The sequence below is a fragment of the Musca domestica genome, unplaced genomic scaffold, assembly GCF_030504385.1.
Source record: "Musca domestica strain aabys unplaced genomic scaffold, Musca_domestica.polishedcontigs.V.1.1 50, whole genome shotgun sequence".
In the NCBI taxonomy this organism is placed as follows: Eukaryota; Metazoa; Arthropoda; class Insecta; order Diptera; family Muscidae; genus Musca; species Musca domestica.
In genome coordinates, this window is record NW_026712347.1 from 1,644,036 (window position 1) to 1,665,632 (window position 21,597).

General features: G+C 33.8%; 2 protein-coding genes across 2 annotated transcripts in view; one reads left to right on the plus strand and one right to left on the minus strand.

Annotated features, from left to right (window-relative positions):
• The window catches only part of LOC101898198 (matrix metalloproteinase-2), a 527,659-nt gene that overhangs the window by 81,789 nt on the left and 424,273 nt on the right, over nucleotides 1-21,597 (plus strand). The gene's annotated exons all lie outside the window — the stretch shown is intronic.
• On the minus strand, nucleotides 3,827-4,502 carry LOC101890775 (PBP/GOBP family protein). The gene is made up of 2 exons (XM_005185248.4): nucleotides 4,344-4,502; nucleotides 3,827-4,285 (listed from the first exon to the last, which is right to left on the minus strand). Exons 1-2 carry the CDS (start codon nucleotides 4,386-4,388, stop codon nucleotides 3,872-3,874), a joined length of 459 nt encoding a protein of 152 aa, XP_005185305.1. The 5' UTR covers nucleotides 4,389-4,502; the 3' UTR covers nucleotides 3,827-3,871.

Genomic DNA, 21,597 nt, shown 5'->3' on the forward strand with positions numbered 1-21,597 from the left:
CTCCGTCCGTCTGTCCATATATTTTTGTGGACAAAATCCAAATACTATTTGATTGGCCCAAGGACAAACCCTATTGAAATTGGTGAGAATCGGTTCAAAATTTAGAAATAACTCCGGTATATATATTCAATCGATCGAATCTGTTAATTGTGCACCAAATGGCCAATATCAGTCCAAATTACCTACATTTGGGCACATCCGACTGAATTCAGTCCGGAAGCAAGTACATAAACTTTGGTGGAAATCTGTTCAGATATAGCTACAGTTTCCATATTTACATTTCATCCGACTTTATGTTTAGATCCCTCACTTTCATAAGATGCACTCCACAGCAACGATATTCGGTACCAGATGTCTTATAGAACTCAGAAATTTTATCGAGATCAGTTCAGATTTGGATATAGTTCTCATATATATCTTTACCCGATTTCAGGTTTATTTGCGCATCTAATGGCTAATGTCAGCCCAAATGGAGTGCATTTTGGGACGTATGTTTCCATTTGGTGGAACTCGGCTATGAAATATAAATATTTTTTACTGTAATCTATCTCGAAGTGATATCATGCACTCTATAGTCATGTTATTTGGTATGAAAGGTAAAAATGTATCCATCAAATTTGGTGAAAATTGATTCGGAATTGGATGTGCCTATCACATATTAGTTCACTCTGAAACCAAATTATAACTGAAGGTTAAAGAATTCTCAATGTAAATTCTTTTTTTACGGGAGCTCTACTAAAAATACATAGTGGTGTTGGGTATCATATAGTCGACCCCGCCCGACTTTTAATTTTTTTTGGCGAAATTTTGACCTTTGGTGGAGTTACGAGGAAGAGTTGCCAGATGCTGCCCATTTCCGCAAATTATGAAACCGGGAGACAATTATTCTGATTTATGAGGTTTAGACCCCATAAGATACCCACTCCGCTTTCTATGAGCTACATGATTGTTACGATATTTGTTATTGTTTGGCATGGAAGAAGTGGAAGACTAGATTTATTTTTCTCCATTTATACCCTCCACCATGTATTGTATGAAGGGTACATTAAGTTTGTCATTCCATTCGCAACTCCTCGAAATAAGCTTTGAAGACCCCATAAAGTAAATATATACTCAATCAGCATTAAATTCTTTGTCGATTTAGCCATCTCCGTCCGCTTACCTGCCTGTATATCTGTTGAAATCAATCTGGCTTCCCAACGAAATGAAGTAGGTTGATAACATTTCGTTGAGATATATTTTTCAGGTCCGTACAATTTTAAGTATTAAAAATGGGCCATGATGGTTCACATTTTGACATAAGCTCGATTTAAGATGTTTAGGCTAAAAGTTAGTCATATTTTAGAACAGGATTTTCATTAATTTGGCAGTTTATTTTCCCTTATATGTAGGAAATATTTTTGCGAAGATCTGTCCATATAGATCCAAGTTAAGGCATAGTACGCATATAGATGTACCTCCGATATTCGGTATTTCGATATTTTTTCACCGGAATTATGTCAAATTTGGCATTTGAAGTTTGTAAGGGATACTACCTAAGAAACATACAGAAAATTTGTTATACAGGTCCACGTCTTCGTATTACCCCCATATAACGGTACCTCCCTATAGGTTTAAGCTACACTTTCACCAGAATTATCTAAAATTAGAATTTAGAGCTCACAATAGGTATTACTTCCTATGACAGGAAATTGCCTACTTCCACGTCTTCGCATAGCACCCGTACCTCCAGATTTTCGGCACTTTGATGATTTCAGCTACATATTTCAACAGAATTATCTCAAACTTGGTATTTTGAGTTTGTAATACACACCAGCCGCGCTGGCAGATTACACTGTGCTGCACTTCGAGAAGTAGCCATTCTGGATTGTGAAAAATTTCAAAACCTAGCCTTAACCACCATAAATTGCACCACAATATTTTGAGATACATTGCTTGATATTAAGGATACAGCTTTAAAATTTGATGATTTGGAATATATTCCGAATCATTGATATTGAAGATGTATCATATTGTCCCACCTTTAGGTATTTCTATCTAAAATATTTTCTATTTGGAATATTTCCATACCCCTAAAATCAAGGGATTCCAAAGATTCATAATCCCAAAAAACTGTGGAACTTGGTTACTATGCGATGTAATCTTTCAATACGCGAATACACATGTTTCCTATTTATAGCTGTACTTTCATAAACTGATGGATTTTCCCTGTAAATATTGAAAAAAAAAAATTAAATTTTTTGTTTAATGAATCCCTAGCAGGCCTTCAGAAAATATAACAATTTTTCTGACAGATCTTAAAAATATTCTTCAAGAAATCAACGATTTTTTAAGATAGTATCTCAGAACACATTCTTTTAAAAATTATGATTATAGATCTGATAATATTTAAAAAAAAATCTGTTAAAAACAACGATTATAAATCTGATAGATCTTTAGAATTTTTTCTTAATTTACGACTATTTTTCTAACGTCAACGATTTTTCTAAAATATTTTGTAGAAAACCCTATAATTATATATACCTGATGTTGGTTACAAAACTCCTAATGGACCCTCAGATATAGAGAAATATTTCTTAAAAATGTAATTAATATTGCCGATTGTTGCCGGGAAAGTCCTTAAAAAATATTCTTAAAAATTTGAATTAATTAAAAAAAAAATCAATCAAAAATGTTTCTTATAACAAATATATAAAATAATAAAAAAGAAGCCTTATATATAAACATGTGTAATGTAAAAATGTGTAATATAAAATCCTTTAAAAATATGGTTAACTTTAAAATAAATGTCTTAAATTCAAATGGCGCCCAACCCTATGTTTGAATTTCACTATATCTATCGTGAAGTAGATGAATAAAATAGTCAACTATGGACCTTTAAAAATGTTCCTTTTCAAATCCATGAAACGTGATCTGCTAGTTCTTCTTTAAATAATTGCGATTGATGTTTTAATAACATTTATATGTACAATATTTTGCTTTCTTTTCACATGGTTATGCTACTTCGTACAGGTAGAACGACAGCATAACAAGTGGAGAAAGATGTAAATGTTTATAAGTGCGGTTGTAAGATTTAGAAGATTTTCCAAAAGAACTTTAGTTTTATTTAATTCTTTGGTTCCTCTTCTACTGAGCTTTCGATCTCGTCACTTGGGTAAAAAATGCTTTTTGTCATAGAAGTTATTTTTAAAATAAATTCTGGGGAGAATATCCCAGACAAAATACAAGGGGTCTAATGAGGATTGGTGGCTCTTTCCGAAACCTATTTATTCCCTGCCTTACCCCCGGTAAACATTACCATCGTTCTCCACTAATAAACAAACGTTGTTATTATAAAAACAACAATAAAGGGATTAAGGCTGACCATTTTGCAACAACAAAATACTATAGTATCCCGAACAAACAAGCCAACACAGAACTATCGACTTCGATCAAAATGTTCCCTAGGAACTCAAAGGTTCTTCGTCAGAAAATATTTTTCAATAAATCTCCCATTGATGCTGTGAAAGGCCTATACACAATTTTCTTAAAAAATAAACGGTTGAAGGTTCGACAGTTCTTTTAAAAATATTATTTTGAAATATATATTTTTGTTGATCTTAAGAAATCAACGTTTGGTGTTCTCCTGAAAAATATTTTTGTCAATCCTTTTTTTCATGGCCTAATAGCACACAATGCATATTATTTACAAATTTACTATTAATCTCTCATTTGAAAATAATATTTTCAATAGTCCTTATACATATATCCACGACATTAGCTCTGATAGTCTTTCACAATTTTTTAAGTAAAAAAATTAAAAACATTTTTTTGTATTTCATCAAAATATTTATTAATATAATCAAAGGAAATCATTTTTTTCAAACTCTCTCTAATGATGACCATTGGGTACATTATTAGCCTGACGCGAACGTTGAACATCCTCCTTGAACCATTTGCCCACATCCGTGTTAAGGATACACAAGAAGGCACGATAACACCACAGCTCCTTGTTGCTATTCTGTGCCGAACGATTGCAATTGCTGATGGTGGGCAACATTATCTCATCATTGACACGATTACGATATTGATTGTAGATCTTTTCAATATTGAAACCAGAACGATTTGTCCAAATTTCCAGTTTCATGGCCAGACAATGAACATACTTGTGGACAATTTCCTCATCGGGATAACGGAAAGCCTGAAAGGTGGCCTTGTAACGTTGTGGCACATGCAGTTGGTCGAAACATTTCTCTGATTTGTCATAGAAATTATCCGATATGGTATTCTGGCCGGTGACCAAAATCTGTGAAAATAACCAGAGGTTTTTAATTGTTTTATAATTTTATGTTTGAACTATTTACCAATATATTACAAAGTAGCAACGCCACAAATGTTCTCGATTTCATATTGTAAGTAATTGCTTTGGCCTTAACCGGTTCCAATTTGTTCTGCTTGCTTCAAATGTTCAATTGATACTGAATTGAACTTTGAATGCTGGTAATTTTTTCCAATTTGATTTCTTATCTGTTAGTGGTGGCGATCTGTTGCATGAACGCCCTCTTGTCTGGCCGATGCTAAAGGGCTACGGAATATGAACTTTGAATTATTAAAATGACAACATTGTATGTGTGTAATTCATGAAGGAATATCATAAAAACACACAAACATATGAAATCTGGCCATGATTTCAGCTCCAATGAAAATCAAAACTGACAGTTTGAATGGAAATGTATTTATGAAAACTTTTGAAGATTGGACAAAGGTCAAATGAAATATTTATTAAAAATATTTTTCATTTCAAATTTCATCTGGCATGAATCCAGCCTCATAAATGTTTTCATAAAATTCTATCAAGCTTTTTTAAGATTTTTAAGTTTGTATCAACTAAGAACTTATTAGAAAATATTTCAAAATCTTTAACAGATTTTTTTGTATAAACCCTAATTTGTAACCCTTTACGTGTTATAAATAGTCACTTTATTTATTTCGAATATGCAAATCATTTGTTCTCTATTTAACCTGTTCAACTAATTAAGATTTATTGTAAATGTCTAATTTAAACTAATACTTTAGTACACTACACTCGAGAAAAATGCTAATAATAAATTATCATGTACGTATAATAATTTTCTAAAATTAATTTTCTTTTTTCTTCCAGGTAAGCACTCAATACCCAACATACCAAAAATACAATACAGCTTGAGAATAATATTATGAAAATAGTTTATCATAAGAATTTTTCAACAATGCTTGAGAAACACTTTTTTGCACAAACTTTTCTCAAATCTGTCCTTTGTTGACAAATTTGTTTTGATTTTTTTTGTGAAAATTGTCAAAAAAAAATTATTTTCTTTGGTTAAAATCAAAATCACGCGAATTTAGGACCCATTTCCGGACGAAACTCTAAGGTAATGATGAATAATAAATCTGGGAATCTGTAGTATAAATTATTTCAATCTCATTTCAGAATGGAGGCGTCAAAAAGTTGCAGGAATTCAACAGAAGTGAAGAATAAGTGGAGGAGATACAGAAGCTCAAATAAGGGGAAAGAAAGCATCTAGGTATCAAGGCAACAGGATGCAGTGACCGCTGGGATGGCAATCAATGAATGAAATGTGTAAAATAATTAAAAAATGAATAAATAAATATTTTTTACCATTGAAAAAATAAGCTTTATAAAATATTACTTTCGTAAGCTTATTCTGCAATTACAAGAATAAGCTTATGAATAAGGGTTCCTTTTCGATTATTCTATAATTGTTAAATAAACATTTCTCAATACATTCTCAAGATTTTCTCAAGCTTTAGGCTTATGTTTGTAAGCTTATTAAAATATTATTCTCAAGTCAATTTGGTATGTTGGGTATGTTATTGGATATAATATTGTAAGTAAATAAAAAAGAAATATAATTAACCAAAAAAAGTTAAAACTAGAAAATGGATCAAGCTGTATGTTCTTGCGTTATGGTATTTTAAACTGTTGACCCTTTATGGGGGAGGTTTGAAAAAGAGGGCCTGAAATAAAAATATAACAAGGATACAGATTTGGACATATTACTTATCCCCTTTATAGGAGATATATGATATTTTTTGGAAATTTTTTGAAATGTGCGTAATGTTCCACATAGAGGGGACCGAAGTATTCCAGCTTAATGGTGTTCTTAGAAGGCGCACTTCTCACATTTTTTAATGTTTTAAAAGCACGTTGAGTTTTCACAATTGACTTCTTCTGTTGAATGTAAATTTCAACTATTTCAGAGCGCTCGCGTGGCGTGTATTGGTTCATGGTAAAAATTTGCTTGGACTGATGCTTCAAACGCGGTATGTCATTAAGCGATGTGACATCTCTGTCAAAAGTTATGGCGTTGCCAGATGAGTCCGTCGAATATGGGCAAACCTGTAATTAAAGATGGTAGACCTCTGGTATAAAAAAATATATATAAAGACATACAAAGTTTGAAAACAATTTTTGACTCCTTTCGCATGTTAAGGAGATATATGTATTGGAAATTGTGATCCATTGTGGGGTGGCACCAAAAGGGATGGACCGATATCTATCATCTTTGCCCAGATCATGCTTGTGTAAAAATGTTGGAATGTGTGAAGTTTAGAATAAATCAGATGCTTACTTCGAATTTTATGAGAGATATAATTATTCAAAATTTTGACCCGTTGTGGGGCAGTATCAGAAGGAGTGCGCCGATATCTACCATCTTCACACCAGATCTTGTGTTAATAGAATTGTTAGGGAATATCGAGTTTTATGAGCTTCATGGTTATTCAAGATATTGAACCTTTGTGGAAATACTGATGCAATTATTAGGATTTGTAAAATTTAAATCAAAATCGGAGTGAACCAATATTGCCCGAACTCGACCAACGAAAATAAACGTTCGCTCCAGCCAGCCAGTAAGACAGATGGAAGGACCGACGGACATCCCTGGATCGATTCCAAAAGTCAGGAAACAGATTTGGTCTAAAGAAACCTATTGTCTAAAATCGGTATTTCGATGGAGCAAGTTTTGGGAGTATCAAAGTATATATATACACTGAACCCAACGGCTAAGTACATAAATATAAGCCAAATTGCACCACTTGCTCTCTTACAGGACCACATCCTTGTCATGAATTTCCCAATTATTCACTTAACTTCATGTTGAAAAAAGTGAATGATTTTAATGTGAAGTATGATTTCAAAAAATTTCAACTTCGCTCAGACCATACTGACAATTTTAAAGTTATAATAAGAATGATGTTCGAACACAAATAAAAAGTAAATCTCGTTGTTAGAAGTACTCCGGGAGCAGAAAATAGACCAGGCATACTTTAATTTTCAGTATTGTATTGGGCTAAATTTGCCGGAACTCGAGAAAAATATGTAAAGAAAACAGAAAAAACAAGCAACAAGTAAAAAAGCTGTAAGTTCGGCCGGGCCGAACTTTGAATGCCCTCCACTATTTGGTACGAATTTGGAATCCTCAAGAAACAATAAAATCCGTTAAAAAATCCCATATTATCTTAAAAATACCGAATGTAGCCATTAAATTAGGGTCTATACGACGACGTGGGGACGTGGGTGCGCAACTTGAAAAATATCGGTGAATAATGTAGCTATATTATATTGGGGCTATACGAAGACGTGGACCTGCGCAAATATCAAATTTGAAACAATTCCGGTGAATAATGTCGCTTAAATCACCAAAACACCGAATATCGGGAGGTACCGTTATATGGGGGCTATACGAAGGCGTGGAGCTTCACAAAAAAATTTTCTGCCCTAGGCTGTATTATCTATTACGAACTTCAAATACTAAATTTGAAACATTTCCGGTGGATAATGTCGCTTAAATCACCAAAATACAAATAGAACAGAAATACATACAAAAACCAGTAAAGAAGGTCTTAAAGTCGGGCGGGGCCGATTTTATGATACCCTACACCATTTTGCTAATTAAGTAGAGCTCCACATAACAAGTAAAAGTTTTTATGGGAGAATTCAATCATACACGCTATGATTATAATTATAATTTAAAGTTCAAAGGACTAAATATGCCGAAGCATTTGTATCTTTTAAATTCGGAATTGTATTGCCCATTTGGTGCACAATTAATTTGAAATCGGATAAAGATATATATGGGAGCTATATCCAAATCTGAACCGATCTCGATAAAATTTGGCAAAGATATTTCTGAGCTGTATTTGATATATTTCCCTGAATATCGTTGTTACGGAGTGCATATTACGGTTGTGGGTAACAAATATAACAAATCAGATGAATAATATATATTTCACATACAAGCTTTTAGACTCAATTCGGTCGTAAGTGTCAAATTCCATCCCATTTGGACAAATATTAGACGTTTGGTGCACAATAAAAGGTAAATCGGACGAAGTTATATATGGGAGCTATATCCAAATCTGAACCGATCTCGATAAAATTAAGCAAATGTATTTCTGAGCTGTATTTGATATATTTCCCCAAATATTTTTGTTGCATAGTGCATATTACGGCGGCGGTGGACAAAAATAACAAATCGGATGAACAATATATATGGGAGCTATAGCTATATCTGAACCGATTTCGATCAAATTTGGCATACTTATTTTCAGGTCTAATTTGGGTGTATATGCAAAATTCCATACAATTTGGTCTGATATTACACGTTTGGTGCACAATAAAAGGCAAATCGGACGAATATATATATGGGAGCTATATCTAAATTTTGACCGATTATCTCCAATTTCAATAGGGTTCGTCCTTGGACCAAACAAAAGATCTTTGCAAAATTTCATCTGAATCGGGCAATAAATGCGACCTGTACTTTGTTTACAAAAATACATGGACAGACGGACGGACGGACAGACGGACGGACGGACATGCATAAATCAACTCAGAATGTGATACTATGCAGATCATAAAAAGGAACTATGGGTCTATCTCGTTTCCTTCTGCCTGTTACAAACAAATGCACAAAGACATAATACCCTGACCACCTTGTGGTGTAGGGTATAAAAAGGAAAGTACCATTATATGGGGGCTATACCAAAACGTAGATCTACATGACTCATTTTCAATACCAAAAGTTCTGCAGGCATAATACATATTTGAGTAAAATTTAATCAACCTACTTCATTTCGTTCGGAAGCTGGAGTGATTTCCACAGACGGATTTCACAGACGGACATCGCTAAATCAACATAGAATTTTATGCTGATCAAGAATATATATGCTTTGTGGGGTCTAAAATGTATATTTCGAGGTGTTACAAACGGAATGACAAAATTAATATACCCTCCATACTATGGTGAAGGGTATAAACACACACACACACACACACACTTCGTAGAGCATTGCCGCCAATCCGCACAAAAAAACATTGTTACTTTTGTTACTTTTATTGTTTTTACACTCAAAATCTACCGGTCCGGTAGCGTGTACCTCTTATGCCTCCTGGAATTCGATATTTTGATGATCTTATTATTTTAAAATTTTATTTAGAAATTGGTATTTGGAGACAGTACATCTCGTACTCTTGAAGTACAAGTTTCCAAAAATCTATCCTAATGTTGACAATCTAGACAAAACAATACTTCAAATTTTATAAATTTTGTACATTTAAGTATTAAGTAATATTTACTACTAAATGATTTTTACTGTTTAGCAGTTTTACCCGTTGACACCAGAAGTGACCCCATTTTGTCTTAAAAGTATACGATTTTTGAAAGTGACTTTATCAGAAACTTTTTGCATAGTCAGATATAGGTATAGATATAGATGTAGATATAGATATAGAGCCTTCGTTCGCTTAGTGCGGACCGCGGAGAGGTGTGTTCTTGGGCTATAAATTTGCCTATAACTCGCTTTGGAGCCGTATGATTCTTTCACTAAATGTGTACCTTCTTTTAGGACGACTCTCCAAAAACCCTAAAAAAATCTTAAAAAATGTGGAACGGGTACATTGCCCAATGTTTTCATTTCGTCATGGAGAAAATTATAATAAGTTCGAACCCCTCTTTCGTAACTTGTCGACTATTTTTATAACAAAGTTACAAAAAACAAATTGAAATTTTGGTATGTCACCTCCAGTAATTTTTAGTATTTTCCTAAGAAATGGACAGCATTCCACTCAGAATTTACTATAATTATGAACGTAGGTTTTTTTGGAAGGTAAACAACCTTAGCGATGAAGTATTGATGTGATCCCATCACATTTTGTTAAGGTTAAACAATATCAAAAAATTCAGTATGTACCTGAAAATTTTAAAAATATTGAAAAGATAGTACAAAATTGAATATGAGCTGAAATTTGAATTTGATTAAAATATAGCACCTTAAAGACTTCAATTTTATTAATTTAACAAAATGAAAATGAAGCGTTATATATGTGAATGTTATATATGTGAAAATGGAGGTATTTTTTCCAAACATTCATAATTTTTTTTTCAAAATAACAAAAACGGGTACGCCACGTCCCCTCCTTAAACTATTTTGACCTAATTGTAGGCTAACTAAACTCTGATATGTTTTCTAACGAATATTTCAGATATTGGTTATGGCAAAAATGGGTATTGGGTTACGAAGGTTGAAGTTTCAACAACCGTGACTTGAATTCTCATATTGATATTTCTGTTTTCAAAATAATACATTTCAAACTAATTTGTAATCCAGATATTATCCCAGTTGGGAACAATTCTATTTTTTTCTTCTCGTTGTAATTTTAATGACATAAATATATGTATGTATATTTGTTACCCCACTTACCTCACTTAACATGAAAGCACGTTTCATTTAATTTGTGGTTGTTGGTAGTGAGTGAATAATGTCGCTGCTTCATTTGTCTTAGTCTATCAGTGCATACATACACATACACACATATTCGGCATGCGAGTGTGCGTGCTTGTATGTGTACAAGTGTGTGTGTGTGTGCATTACAATTTCATTATAAACTTTATCAATTTATTGTGTTGTCGGGACATAATGCATTTTCCCTATCCTTAAAGGCAGTCTTCCATCCATCCAACTTTCAGCCGCCGCCGTCGCCAAGTGAGAGTTGTGCAGTGGTTTTGTTGTTATTGTTGTTGTCTTTTATAATGAAATGTTTTGCCTCTAGCCGAGAAAAACCAAGAGCATTTGTGTTCGTTCTGTGTCAATGGCAGTGTACCACCTAACTTCGTAGTCTATACATGGATATATACATACTCCCTTGCGTACAATATATGTATGTGTGCGTGTGTACGTTGTTGAGCGCTTATAAATTGAAGCACGGGAATAACTTTGTAGGCCCACTTTTAGTTCTTTTAGAGTGCAATCGCTTGCAGGCTTGGCATTAACAACCCGACTATAACGGCTGCATTAAAAAACGAAGCAACTTACTATAGCTTTCGTGTTTTGTTGTTGTTTTTTTTTTTTTTTGTATGTAACATCGCTTGTTTTTTACCTTCATTTACGTGGGTGTCTCCCGAGTACTTTATTTTATTGTTAAAACTTGTCGTTCAACAGAGGCACTCCAAAACCAAAAAAAAAGGAGAGGCAAAAACAAAATATAGTGCATTTTCAACAGGGACGGATTGATAATGTGCATAAATGTGGAATTATGACTTTCCGAAAGATAGATTTAGGAATAGAGCTTTGGATGTATTGGAAGAAGTCAAAACTCTACAATAATTTTGAAAATGTATTCAAAAACTTATAAAAAGCGATACGGAGAAAAAACAAAAAAACTAATTTTCATTAGACCAAAAGGTAAGTAATCTTATTTTCTACCTTGCCTGGTCTTCAACTAAAAATCTACATTTTCCGGAAGTCCCTCTTCAGGTGAATGCAAGAAAGTTTTGGCCTACCATTAGCTGAAGCATCTGTATTTGACGGCAGTGCATTTATTTTTGAGAGATATTTTTCAAAATTTCTAATCTTCATGGAAAAGGTTCGGATTGGACCTTTGATTGTTTCAAGTTTGGACTTAATCCGCGTCTTAATTGGCTTTATATTTGATTTTATGACATTTTTAATAATGGTACCAGGATAAGTGGGACCATGTATCCCATTTTGGCATTATATTCTAGATTGATGTGCGAAATTTTGAAAAAAAAAAACATAGAGGAATATTTTTTATTCTAAAATTTTAACCAAAAGGATCTTATATGACCTCAAATTGAAATAAATATAACTGTGTGGAAAATGTCACCCAATTTGGATATAACCTCTGAGATCTATGAGATATAGTTTTTCATGTCGGAGGTACAAGAAGAAGTTCACCGATGCATCCCATCTCCACACTCGAATTGTGCACTAAAAAATTTGAAAATAATCAGGGAATGATTTTGCTTTTTATAAATGCTATGATTATTCATAATGTTGTCCCTTGGTGGGGGAGATACCAGAAAGAGTGAGCCGACATTCTCAGTGTGCCAAGTGAAAACAAAATCCGAGGCCCCTTTACTTTCAAAGTCACTTTCGAAGTTTAAAACTTTATTTTATTTATTTATTTTTTTTTTAAATTTTGACCTGTGGTTGTTGTTACGGCGTACTAAGTTTGTATCAAACCGAATACTCCCATGGGAGATCTTGTGTTAGTCGAAATATTGATATATGTGAAATTTTAGGAGAATCCGATGGTTATTTCTCAGTTTATTAGCGTTATGGTTATTCGAACTTCATCATGGTCATAGTCATCAAAACTTCTTATGATAAAATTATTGCCAAATTTGAAGACAATAAAAATAAAAATAAAAGTATTAGGATTTGCAAAGTTTGCACAAAATTGGATGATCATATATTGTTCTGTAAGGCCCTGTCCATGAAGATAGTCTATAAAGACTTTCTGACCTTGAGCTTGTTTATTACACTCCCTGGCCCTGCAGATCATCTATAAAAAGACTCTCTGGCCCTGCAGCTCATCTATAAAAAGACTCCCTGGCCATGCAGCTCATCTATAAAAAGACTCCCTAGCCCTGCAGCTCATCTATAAAAATCGTCTATAAACACTCCCTGGCCTTCAGCTCACTTACGAAGACTTCCTGGTCCTGCAGAACGTCTATAAATTCTGTAAAGATTCGCTGCTTTTCATTTCAGTCTATTAAACTTCCTTCTCTACAGGCCGTAGATAAAAACTCCCTTCAACTCATTCCTATTCTTTAAATCGCCTATAAGCACTAATTGTATTTTACTCTTCTATAGAGACACGCTGTATTTGATCTTATCTAGAAAGACTTCCGCCCTTCAGATTGTCAAAAAGACCTACAATATCTGCAAACAAATACCCGGGTCTTTAGTTCCTTCCTACATTATTCAAAACTCCGCCTATAAAAAATTCACTTCCATCAGCTCTTCTCTTCTTAAAAATTCTCGGCTTCACAGTTTGGCCTATGAAGACTCTCCGCTCTTCAGCTCAGTCTATGAAACTATCAGCCTTTCAGATCGTCGATATAAACTCCCTGTAGGTCATACCTATATTTTAGCTCATCTATAACGACCCGCCAGCTTAAACTCTTCTATGGAGACACGCTGCATTTATGTTAAAAGACTCACCGGTATTCATCTCGCCTAGAAACTCTTGATTATAACAGAAAACTTTCCAGCCGCCAATGTGTTAAAAAAAAGATTTGCTGGTCTGACCCTGTATTTAGAGTACAAGTGCACAACTTTCATATATGACGTTGAACATAGAGAAATATACAATCCCCGATCAAGAATTTCGAGAAGTGTTGATTGAGAAATCTGGTTATGAACATCGAATCCTAAATTGCTTCAACGACATTGCATTGAGATCAGAACTCCAAGTTAGAATCCAAAACGCATGCAAAATCGGCCCACACTTGTACCTTCTCCTCAAAAGTTTAAAATTTTGATTAAGAATTATTCATATAGAATTGGAAATAAATGTTCGATTTTCTTTAAATTTTGCATGCTCCAGTATTTTTATCAGTATTGGATGAAGTGGATATATTTAGCACGTACGTACATACAACATTTTTCAAAAATGAACTCACATCTCATAAAAAGTGAAAGAAGTAGTAGTAGGGATTTTATTAAAAATTCAGGTCCAAAAAAAATCGATAATTTTTATAATATTGGTTTAGAAGATCTGGGTCTAAACAGGTCTTAATTATTTTTGCGTTTTATTTCAATAATTTATATGAAAGATTCTCAGGATCGTGTTTTCACACTTCTATAGCTCCCATATATATTGTTCATCCGATTTGTTGTTTTTGTCTTCCGCAGCCGTAATATGCATTCTGTAACAACAATATTTGGAGAAATATATCAAATGCAGCTCAGAAATACCATTGCTAAATTTTATCGAGATCGGTTCAGATTTGGATATAGCTTCCATATATAACTTTTTACGATTTCAAATAGGCAATACATGTCCGAATTTAAAAGATATAAATGTTTCGGCATATTTAGTCCCTTGAACTTTGAATTATAATTATAATCAAAGCGCGTATGATTGAATTCTCCCATATATGGAGCTCTACTAAATTAGCTAAGTGGTGTAGGGTATCCTAAAGTCGGGCGAGGCCTTTCTTTACTGGTTTACGATTGGAGCAATGATAATTTGGAAAAAAGGAAATGGAAATCCCCGCGGATTTTGAGCCGAGGAATTTTCCTAGAAAATACAATTTAAAATTGTCCGCCCTTCCTGGCATTTTGGATGAGATTTTCCTAGTTTGTCGTTTTTTCGCTCTCCCTATTTTTTTAATTAAATAAACTTTGCTATCGTCTATGTCAGGCAGGTACTAGTCAGCTTGGCACACTTTGTGCTATAGACTGACTCAATTAACACAAAAAGGTTGTTGGCTGGCTGGTTGGTTGACTGGTTGCTTTGGATGGCTGGCTGGGTTATTACTGCGTCGACTTGTAAATACCAGACAACATTCGATCGCTTTGTTGTTCTTGTTTCGTCGTTTTTTGCAATCACTCTACTTTGTTTTTTTCGCAATTTAGTTTTGCAGAATGCAGAATTAAAATGTTTTCCATTATTTGCATAATTAAATTGTCGGTTGGTACATTATCGAATAACATTGTTATTGGAAAAAACAGTAGCGGAGGAGAGAAAACCTGTTGTGTAGTTGTAAAATAAATTGCTTTTAATTAAAAAATATGAAAGAAATATTGGCATTTACACCTGAATGATGCTGGATGTGGGCATGCTAAATTGGAATTGAAGAGAAATTTATTTCTATTGAAATAGGAATGAAATAGTTACGGGACAAACAAAGTTTCGAAACCGATTACGATAAGGCTCTGGTGGAAGAAATTGGTGACGAGAACAAATGCATACTCAAGTTGTCATCTAAACGAAACGTTTTGTCTCAGACATCGAATTTTAATCGCCAAATAAAAAATGGATTATGTCCGCAGCACTTTTGGTGTTCAAAATGGATCATGTAGGTCCACGTCTAGCCCCATATAACGGATATTCGGTATTTTGATGATTTTGGATATAGATACTACGATTCAAGACAGAAAATGGGCCATGTAGGTCCAGGTCTTCGTATAGCCCCCATATGACCGATATTGGGTATTTTGATGATTTTAGAGACATTATTCACCGAAATTGTTTCAAATTTAATATTTTAAGTTCGTAATGTATACTACAGCCTAAGACAGAAAATTGTCCACGTGTTCGTATAGCCCCCACGTAACGGTACCTCCCGATATTCGGTATTTTGATGCTTGTAGCGTCATTTTTTTCCGGAACTGTTTCAAATTTGATATTTGAAGTTCGTAATGGATACTACAGTCTATGACAGAAAATTGTCAGTGCAGTTCCACGTCTTCGTATAGCCCCCATATAGTGGTACCTCCCGATATTCGGTATTTCGATGCCTTTAGCGACATTATTCACCGAAATTGTATCAAATTTGATATTTCAATACAGCCTATGACAGAAAATCGTCTGTGCAGGTCCACGTCTTCGTATAGCCTCCATGTAAGGGTACCTCCCGATATTCGGTATTTCGATGCTTTTAGCGACATTATTAACCGGAATTGTTTAAAGTTCTTATTAGATACTACAGCCTAAGACAGAAAATGGGTCATGTAGGTCAACGTCTTCGTATAGCCCCCACGTAACGGTACCTCCCGATATTCGGTATTTTGATGCTTGTAGCGACATTATTTACCGGAACTGTTTCAAATTTGATATTTGAAGTTCGTAATGGATACTACTGTCTATGACAGAAAACTTTCTACGCAGGTCCACGTCTTCGTATAGCCCCCATATACTGCTGACTCCCGATATTCGGTATTTTTATGCTTTTAGCGACAAAATTCACCGGAATTGTTTCAAGTTTGGTATTGGAAGTTCGCATTGGATACTACAGCCTATGCCAGAAGTTTGTCCGGAAAACTCCACGTCATCGTGTACCCCCAAATAACGGTAACTCCCGATATTCGGTATTTTGATTATTTTAGCGACATTTTTTACCGGAATTGTTTCAAATTTGGTATTTGAAGTTCGTAATAGATACTACAGACTAAGACGGAAAATGGGTCATGTAGGTCCACGTCTTCATATAGCCCCCATATAACGGTACCCCCCGATATTCTGTATTTTGATGATTTTAGCGACATTATTTACCGGAATTGTTTCAAATTTGGTATTTGAAGTTCGTAATGGATACTTCAGCCTATGCCAGAAAATTGTCTCTGCAGCTCCACGTTTTATAACCCCCAACGTACCTCCATATATTCGGTATTTTTATGATTTTAGCTACATTATAAACAGATTTTTTTCTAATTTCGCATTTGAATATTGTAATAACTTATGACAAAAATTGCCTATGCAAGTCCACGTCGTCGTATAGGCCCTAATATACGGCTAAATTTGGTATTTTGAAGATATTAACAGAATTATTAACGGATTTTATTTTTTTTTTTTTTTTTTTCAAAGTTCGACCCTGCCGAACTTACAGCTTTTTTACTTGCTTTTCTTTATATATTTTTTATAAAAAATTTCCGCACATCACATTTAAAAATAAGCAACCTTTCCTCAAACCCCATAAATATCCTTCTCATTTCAACACTACCTCTCAACCGACTAATTTGAATTTTAACTCTATCACCGCACTTTAGAAATTTTATTAAAATGAAGAAATCTATTATTGTCTCAACCTCTCAATTCAATAAAAACATCAAATAGATAGATTTAGGTATGCAAATCTTTGTCAAACTTCTTTATTACTTATCAAACTTATCCCCTGACCCTACCTCCCCGTCCCTCTTTCTCACTCTTTTCGACAAATTTTCCCCACTTCAATTGTCGACAGCATAAAACTACAAGTCAAAGATTCATTCAAGTGTAACTTAAGGATAAGAGAGATTTGAAATATTCATACGTGGATGTCGGTCGGTCGTTCATTCGGTCCTTAATCTCATTCAGTTTGTTTAATTGGTTTAATCGCGTTGCTTTCTTATCGTCCTCACAACTTCCATCATTTGTGTAGTTACAACAAAGACATCGTCTTTTTTTATTTTGTTGTCGTCTGTTTGTTTGTTCAATTGAATTCGATGGTGACAACTGGGGTAGCCAGCCATCGAGATGTTCAGTATCACCAAAGTTATTTCCCTTGAAACTATTCAAACAGCTATGAATTCCAAATAAATTCAATTTGACTTTTAACTGGTCAGAGATTTCGATAGGGTTGCCATCAAGATGTTTCGGTGGTTCAAAAACTTGATTGGGATTTTGTCGAAAAATGTACAATGATTTTTCTAAAAACGTGATTCGTACCGTAATTATATAAAATTATATAAAACCATAAGTCTCTAAGACCTCTTATACGAATATTTTCAATTTTAAACATCATTTTAACTTAAAATAAAATACAAGACCAACATATCCGACATTGCACATTAATGTGTGTGTTATAAGAAGTCCCTTTCCCACTCCCTATTCGATTTTGTTGAAAAAAAGTGAGCCATTTAATAAAGATGATTTTTTTTCTCATTCGCACACTTCTATATTGACTTCCACTCTCATTTTTCAAACCACAGTACTTACGAGCGCTCCCACCCCACATATAACAAAAGAGAGTAAATTTCTTGTAAAAATTATATCCTTCAATTAATTTTAATTAATTAAAATTAAACGGTGAGTCAAGAATTGAATGTAGTTGTAATTTTATATACTTAGAATACTTTCTTTAAAGCCAACGAACACGGACCAAAGCCAAAATAAATGTTGTTGCTTTTTGTGCAACATTAATACTTGACAAGAACTCTGTGGATTGATGAACCGTAGCACACATTCCCCTCGGAGGTTCTTGTTTCTCGAATGATTTAGCTTCTCTCTCTTGAGGCCAGTTTAGACTACTGAAAATATAGCCAAAGGAAAGTTAATTTTGTTTTTTTTTTTTTTTTTTTTTGATTGGTGGCTCTTTCCTAGGTATACTCTTGTAAACATTACCATCTTTGTCCACTATAAACGAACGTCGTTTTTATAAAAACAACTATAATAGAATTACGACTGATTTTGCAACTACAAAAAACAAATATTGCCTGCGCGCATTAAAGGGAAAAAATAGAGACGTATGAGACCCTCAAATTTGCTAATACACAACTAACAGACTTTGAATAAACATTCTTATGTGGCGTTTCCACGGCACTTGATTCGCTCTCTATTCGTAGTTTGACCCTTAACTATGAAAAAAAAAACTACCTAATTCTTCACACAAAATTTCCTGTGCGAAAACTCGTATTTGTACATTGTTCAAATCAAATCACTCTCAGAACAACGAAAAAATATGTCCCATCCCTAACAAATGAGCGCATTTATCGAAAAAATAAATTATGACATTTAAAAATTAAAAATAGAAAAATTTAATAAAATTTTAAAAATTTTTGAGAAGACTGAAAATTATGAATGAAAACTACAATGTTGAATGGCGTTTGTACATTCAAACGAAAGTATATTTTGTTTTCTCTCTCATTCGAGATACGCACTTTGTCCAAGAAATGAAATTTCCACAAAAAACCGCAAGCAAAAGAGGCAATATATTCAAAATGTTTGTATTGGCAGAAAAAATGATTGACAAGTGTCTCTTCAGCAGAATTTAAAAATGGAAAAACACAAAAATATGTTCAAAATGTCAACATTTACACAAAAAGTTTAAAATGTGAATGGCAATTGTAAAATTAATGATAACATAAATCTTTGGGAGGAAGCAATAATTTCTTCAATTCATATTAGTAAGAATTTCGTGTATTTTCGTATAAACAGGTTAATTCGTGTACATAATTCTGAGAGCGAACAACGTGATTGAAAGTTTAATGAGAACATAGCATTACTTTCAATTTAAAGAAAAAAAAAAAAACGTTGGGCGCCATCTATACTTCCATCTCCATATTTTTCTTTAGAGTAATTATAATCTCAGCCATATGGCTTGAGAGGGTATATATCATTTGATACGGTCAAAACGTGCCTGGTCGAAATAACGGGTTTAGACCTTAGATCTCTTTGGACCAAATCCGATGCCCGTCAATCAGTCTGCCTGTCTGGCTGGTGCGCACGATATTTCTCGAAGGGAGTATATGATTTGGTCCAAACTTGGTACTTCGTAATATTTTGGTCAAACTTAGATCGAGTTCGGAGATGGGAAATATCGGTCCCCTCCTTCTGGTATCTCCCCAACAAAAGGTCGAAATTAAAAAAAAAAAATACATTTTCTGCAAAAAAAGGGAAACGATAATCCTATTTTGCCCCAACTTTGCAAATCCTAATAATTGCGAAAGTTCTAGGTCAGGCGGAAAATGGATAATATCGGTCCACTCCATCAAGTATCTCCCTCACCAAAATTTGGTATAATTATAACTCATAAAAATGTGATGTAAGAGTCAGATTGTTTTCAAATTTCACATATCCCAATAATTTTATTAACCCAAAAAAAGGTCGAAATTTAAAAAAAAAAATATATTTTTTGCACAGAAAGGGAAGCAATAATCCGATTTTGCTCCAACTATACAAATCCTAATATTTTCGTCAGTGCTAGGTCAGGTGCGAAATACTTATATAATATTTATTTAGGTCCGACACGAAATAAGCATTATTGGCCCATTCCTTCGGAACCTACTCTGTAGAGGGTCAACAATTTGAATAATCATAACAGAAGTCCAAAAATATTTTAATAATCGAACTTTGGCTGAGAGTGTACATCTGTCGACAAATCCGACTGATGCTTTATAACTTGTTTTATTTATCAATGCATTCTTTTAGGCATTGATTTAAATTATTAATTCTGTTAAATAAATATAGCATATATAACAGTCGAATTTTGACTAGTAAAGACAATTTGAATAGCATCTTTCCTTGGGCGCCATCTATACTTGAATGTCCCTATAGTTTTCATTTTGGTAAGGGAGTCTAATTAATAGGCGCAAATATTAACTGGGAACCTAAAAACTTGCTGATACATAACTAAATATTTTTATTTTATTTAGTTGAAATCGGACACCTGTACCTCTTTCTGGCCGTCTATCTCACGTCTTACTATCGGATTGCAAATTAGAACTGAAAAACTGAACTGAAATTAGAACTCGGAAGAGCTGTGACTTAACATTTTGAGTCCCCAGTCTGTAAAATGTAGAATCCACTATTTTGTATAACTCCAATTTTATCGTACATCCCGATTTATTTATACTCTCCACCATATCGAGTAAGGGTATATTAAGTCTGTCATTTGTAACTACTCAAAAAATCCAATTTGGAGCCCAAAAAGCCTCTGGGAATCACTCTGACTTTCGAACGAAATGAGATAGGTTAATAAAATGTTACTAGAATGTATATAAGGTCCGTAGAAATTTTGGGCCATATAGATAAAAAACTTGATACCGCGAGATTTAAGGTGCTACTGGTGTTTTACTCCTAGTTTTGAAATAAATTTTGCTGTAAATTACAAGTTTTGTGTTCGCAGTATGTGGGAAACATCCTTTCAACAAACTTTTATTATAGCTCCCACTTCTCGATATTATTACACCTCCAGATATTCTTTATTATCATGATTTGTGTCACTGTTTTTAAGGTATTGTTTTAAATTTGGTATTTGGAGTTCGTAATAGATTATTCCTTATGTGAGAGTAAATTCCTTACTCAGGTCCACATCTTCGTATAGCGCACATATAACGGAACCATCCAACATAAGATATTTTGAAAATTTTAGCTACATTTTTCAACAGAATTATCATAAACTTGGTGTTTGGAGCACGCAACAAGTGCCGCCTTCTTTTTCGAAAAGACCCATATGGCCCTGATTTTCGGAATTGCTATTTTATAGAGTAATTTTTCAACTGAAATTTTTAAAGTTTTGCAATTTCCTTCCAAATAGTGGAAGGTACTAAAAGTTCGGCCCTGTCAAACTTCCCTGCTTTTTTAATCGACCTTATTTTATGTTCAGATACCGCACCATATTTGGTCGAAAATCCCTTGAAAACGGGCAATATTTTGTTGTCTGTCTGCCACTAATAAACGAATTCAAAATTGAAAGGACAAACAAGAATTGATTTCAACAAAAGACTGGGTTAGCTTGGCGGCGGCATTAGGCAGCTATGAATAAAGAAACGACAATGAAAACAGTTCGACGGCAAGCAAACCAACTTTTTCCAATGAAAATTGAA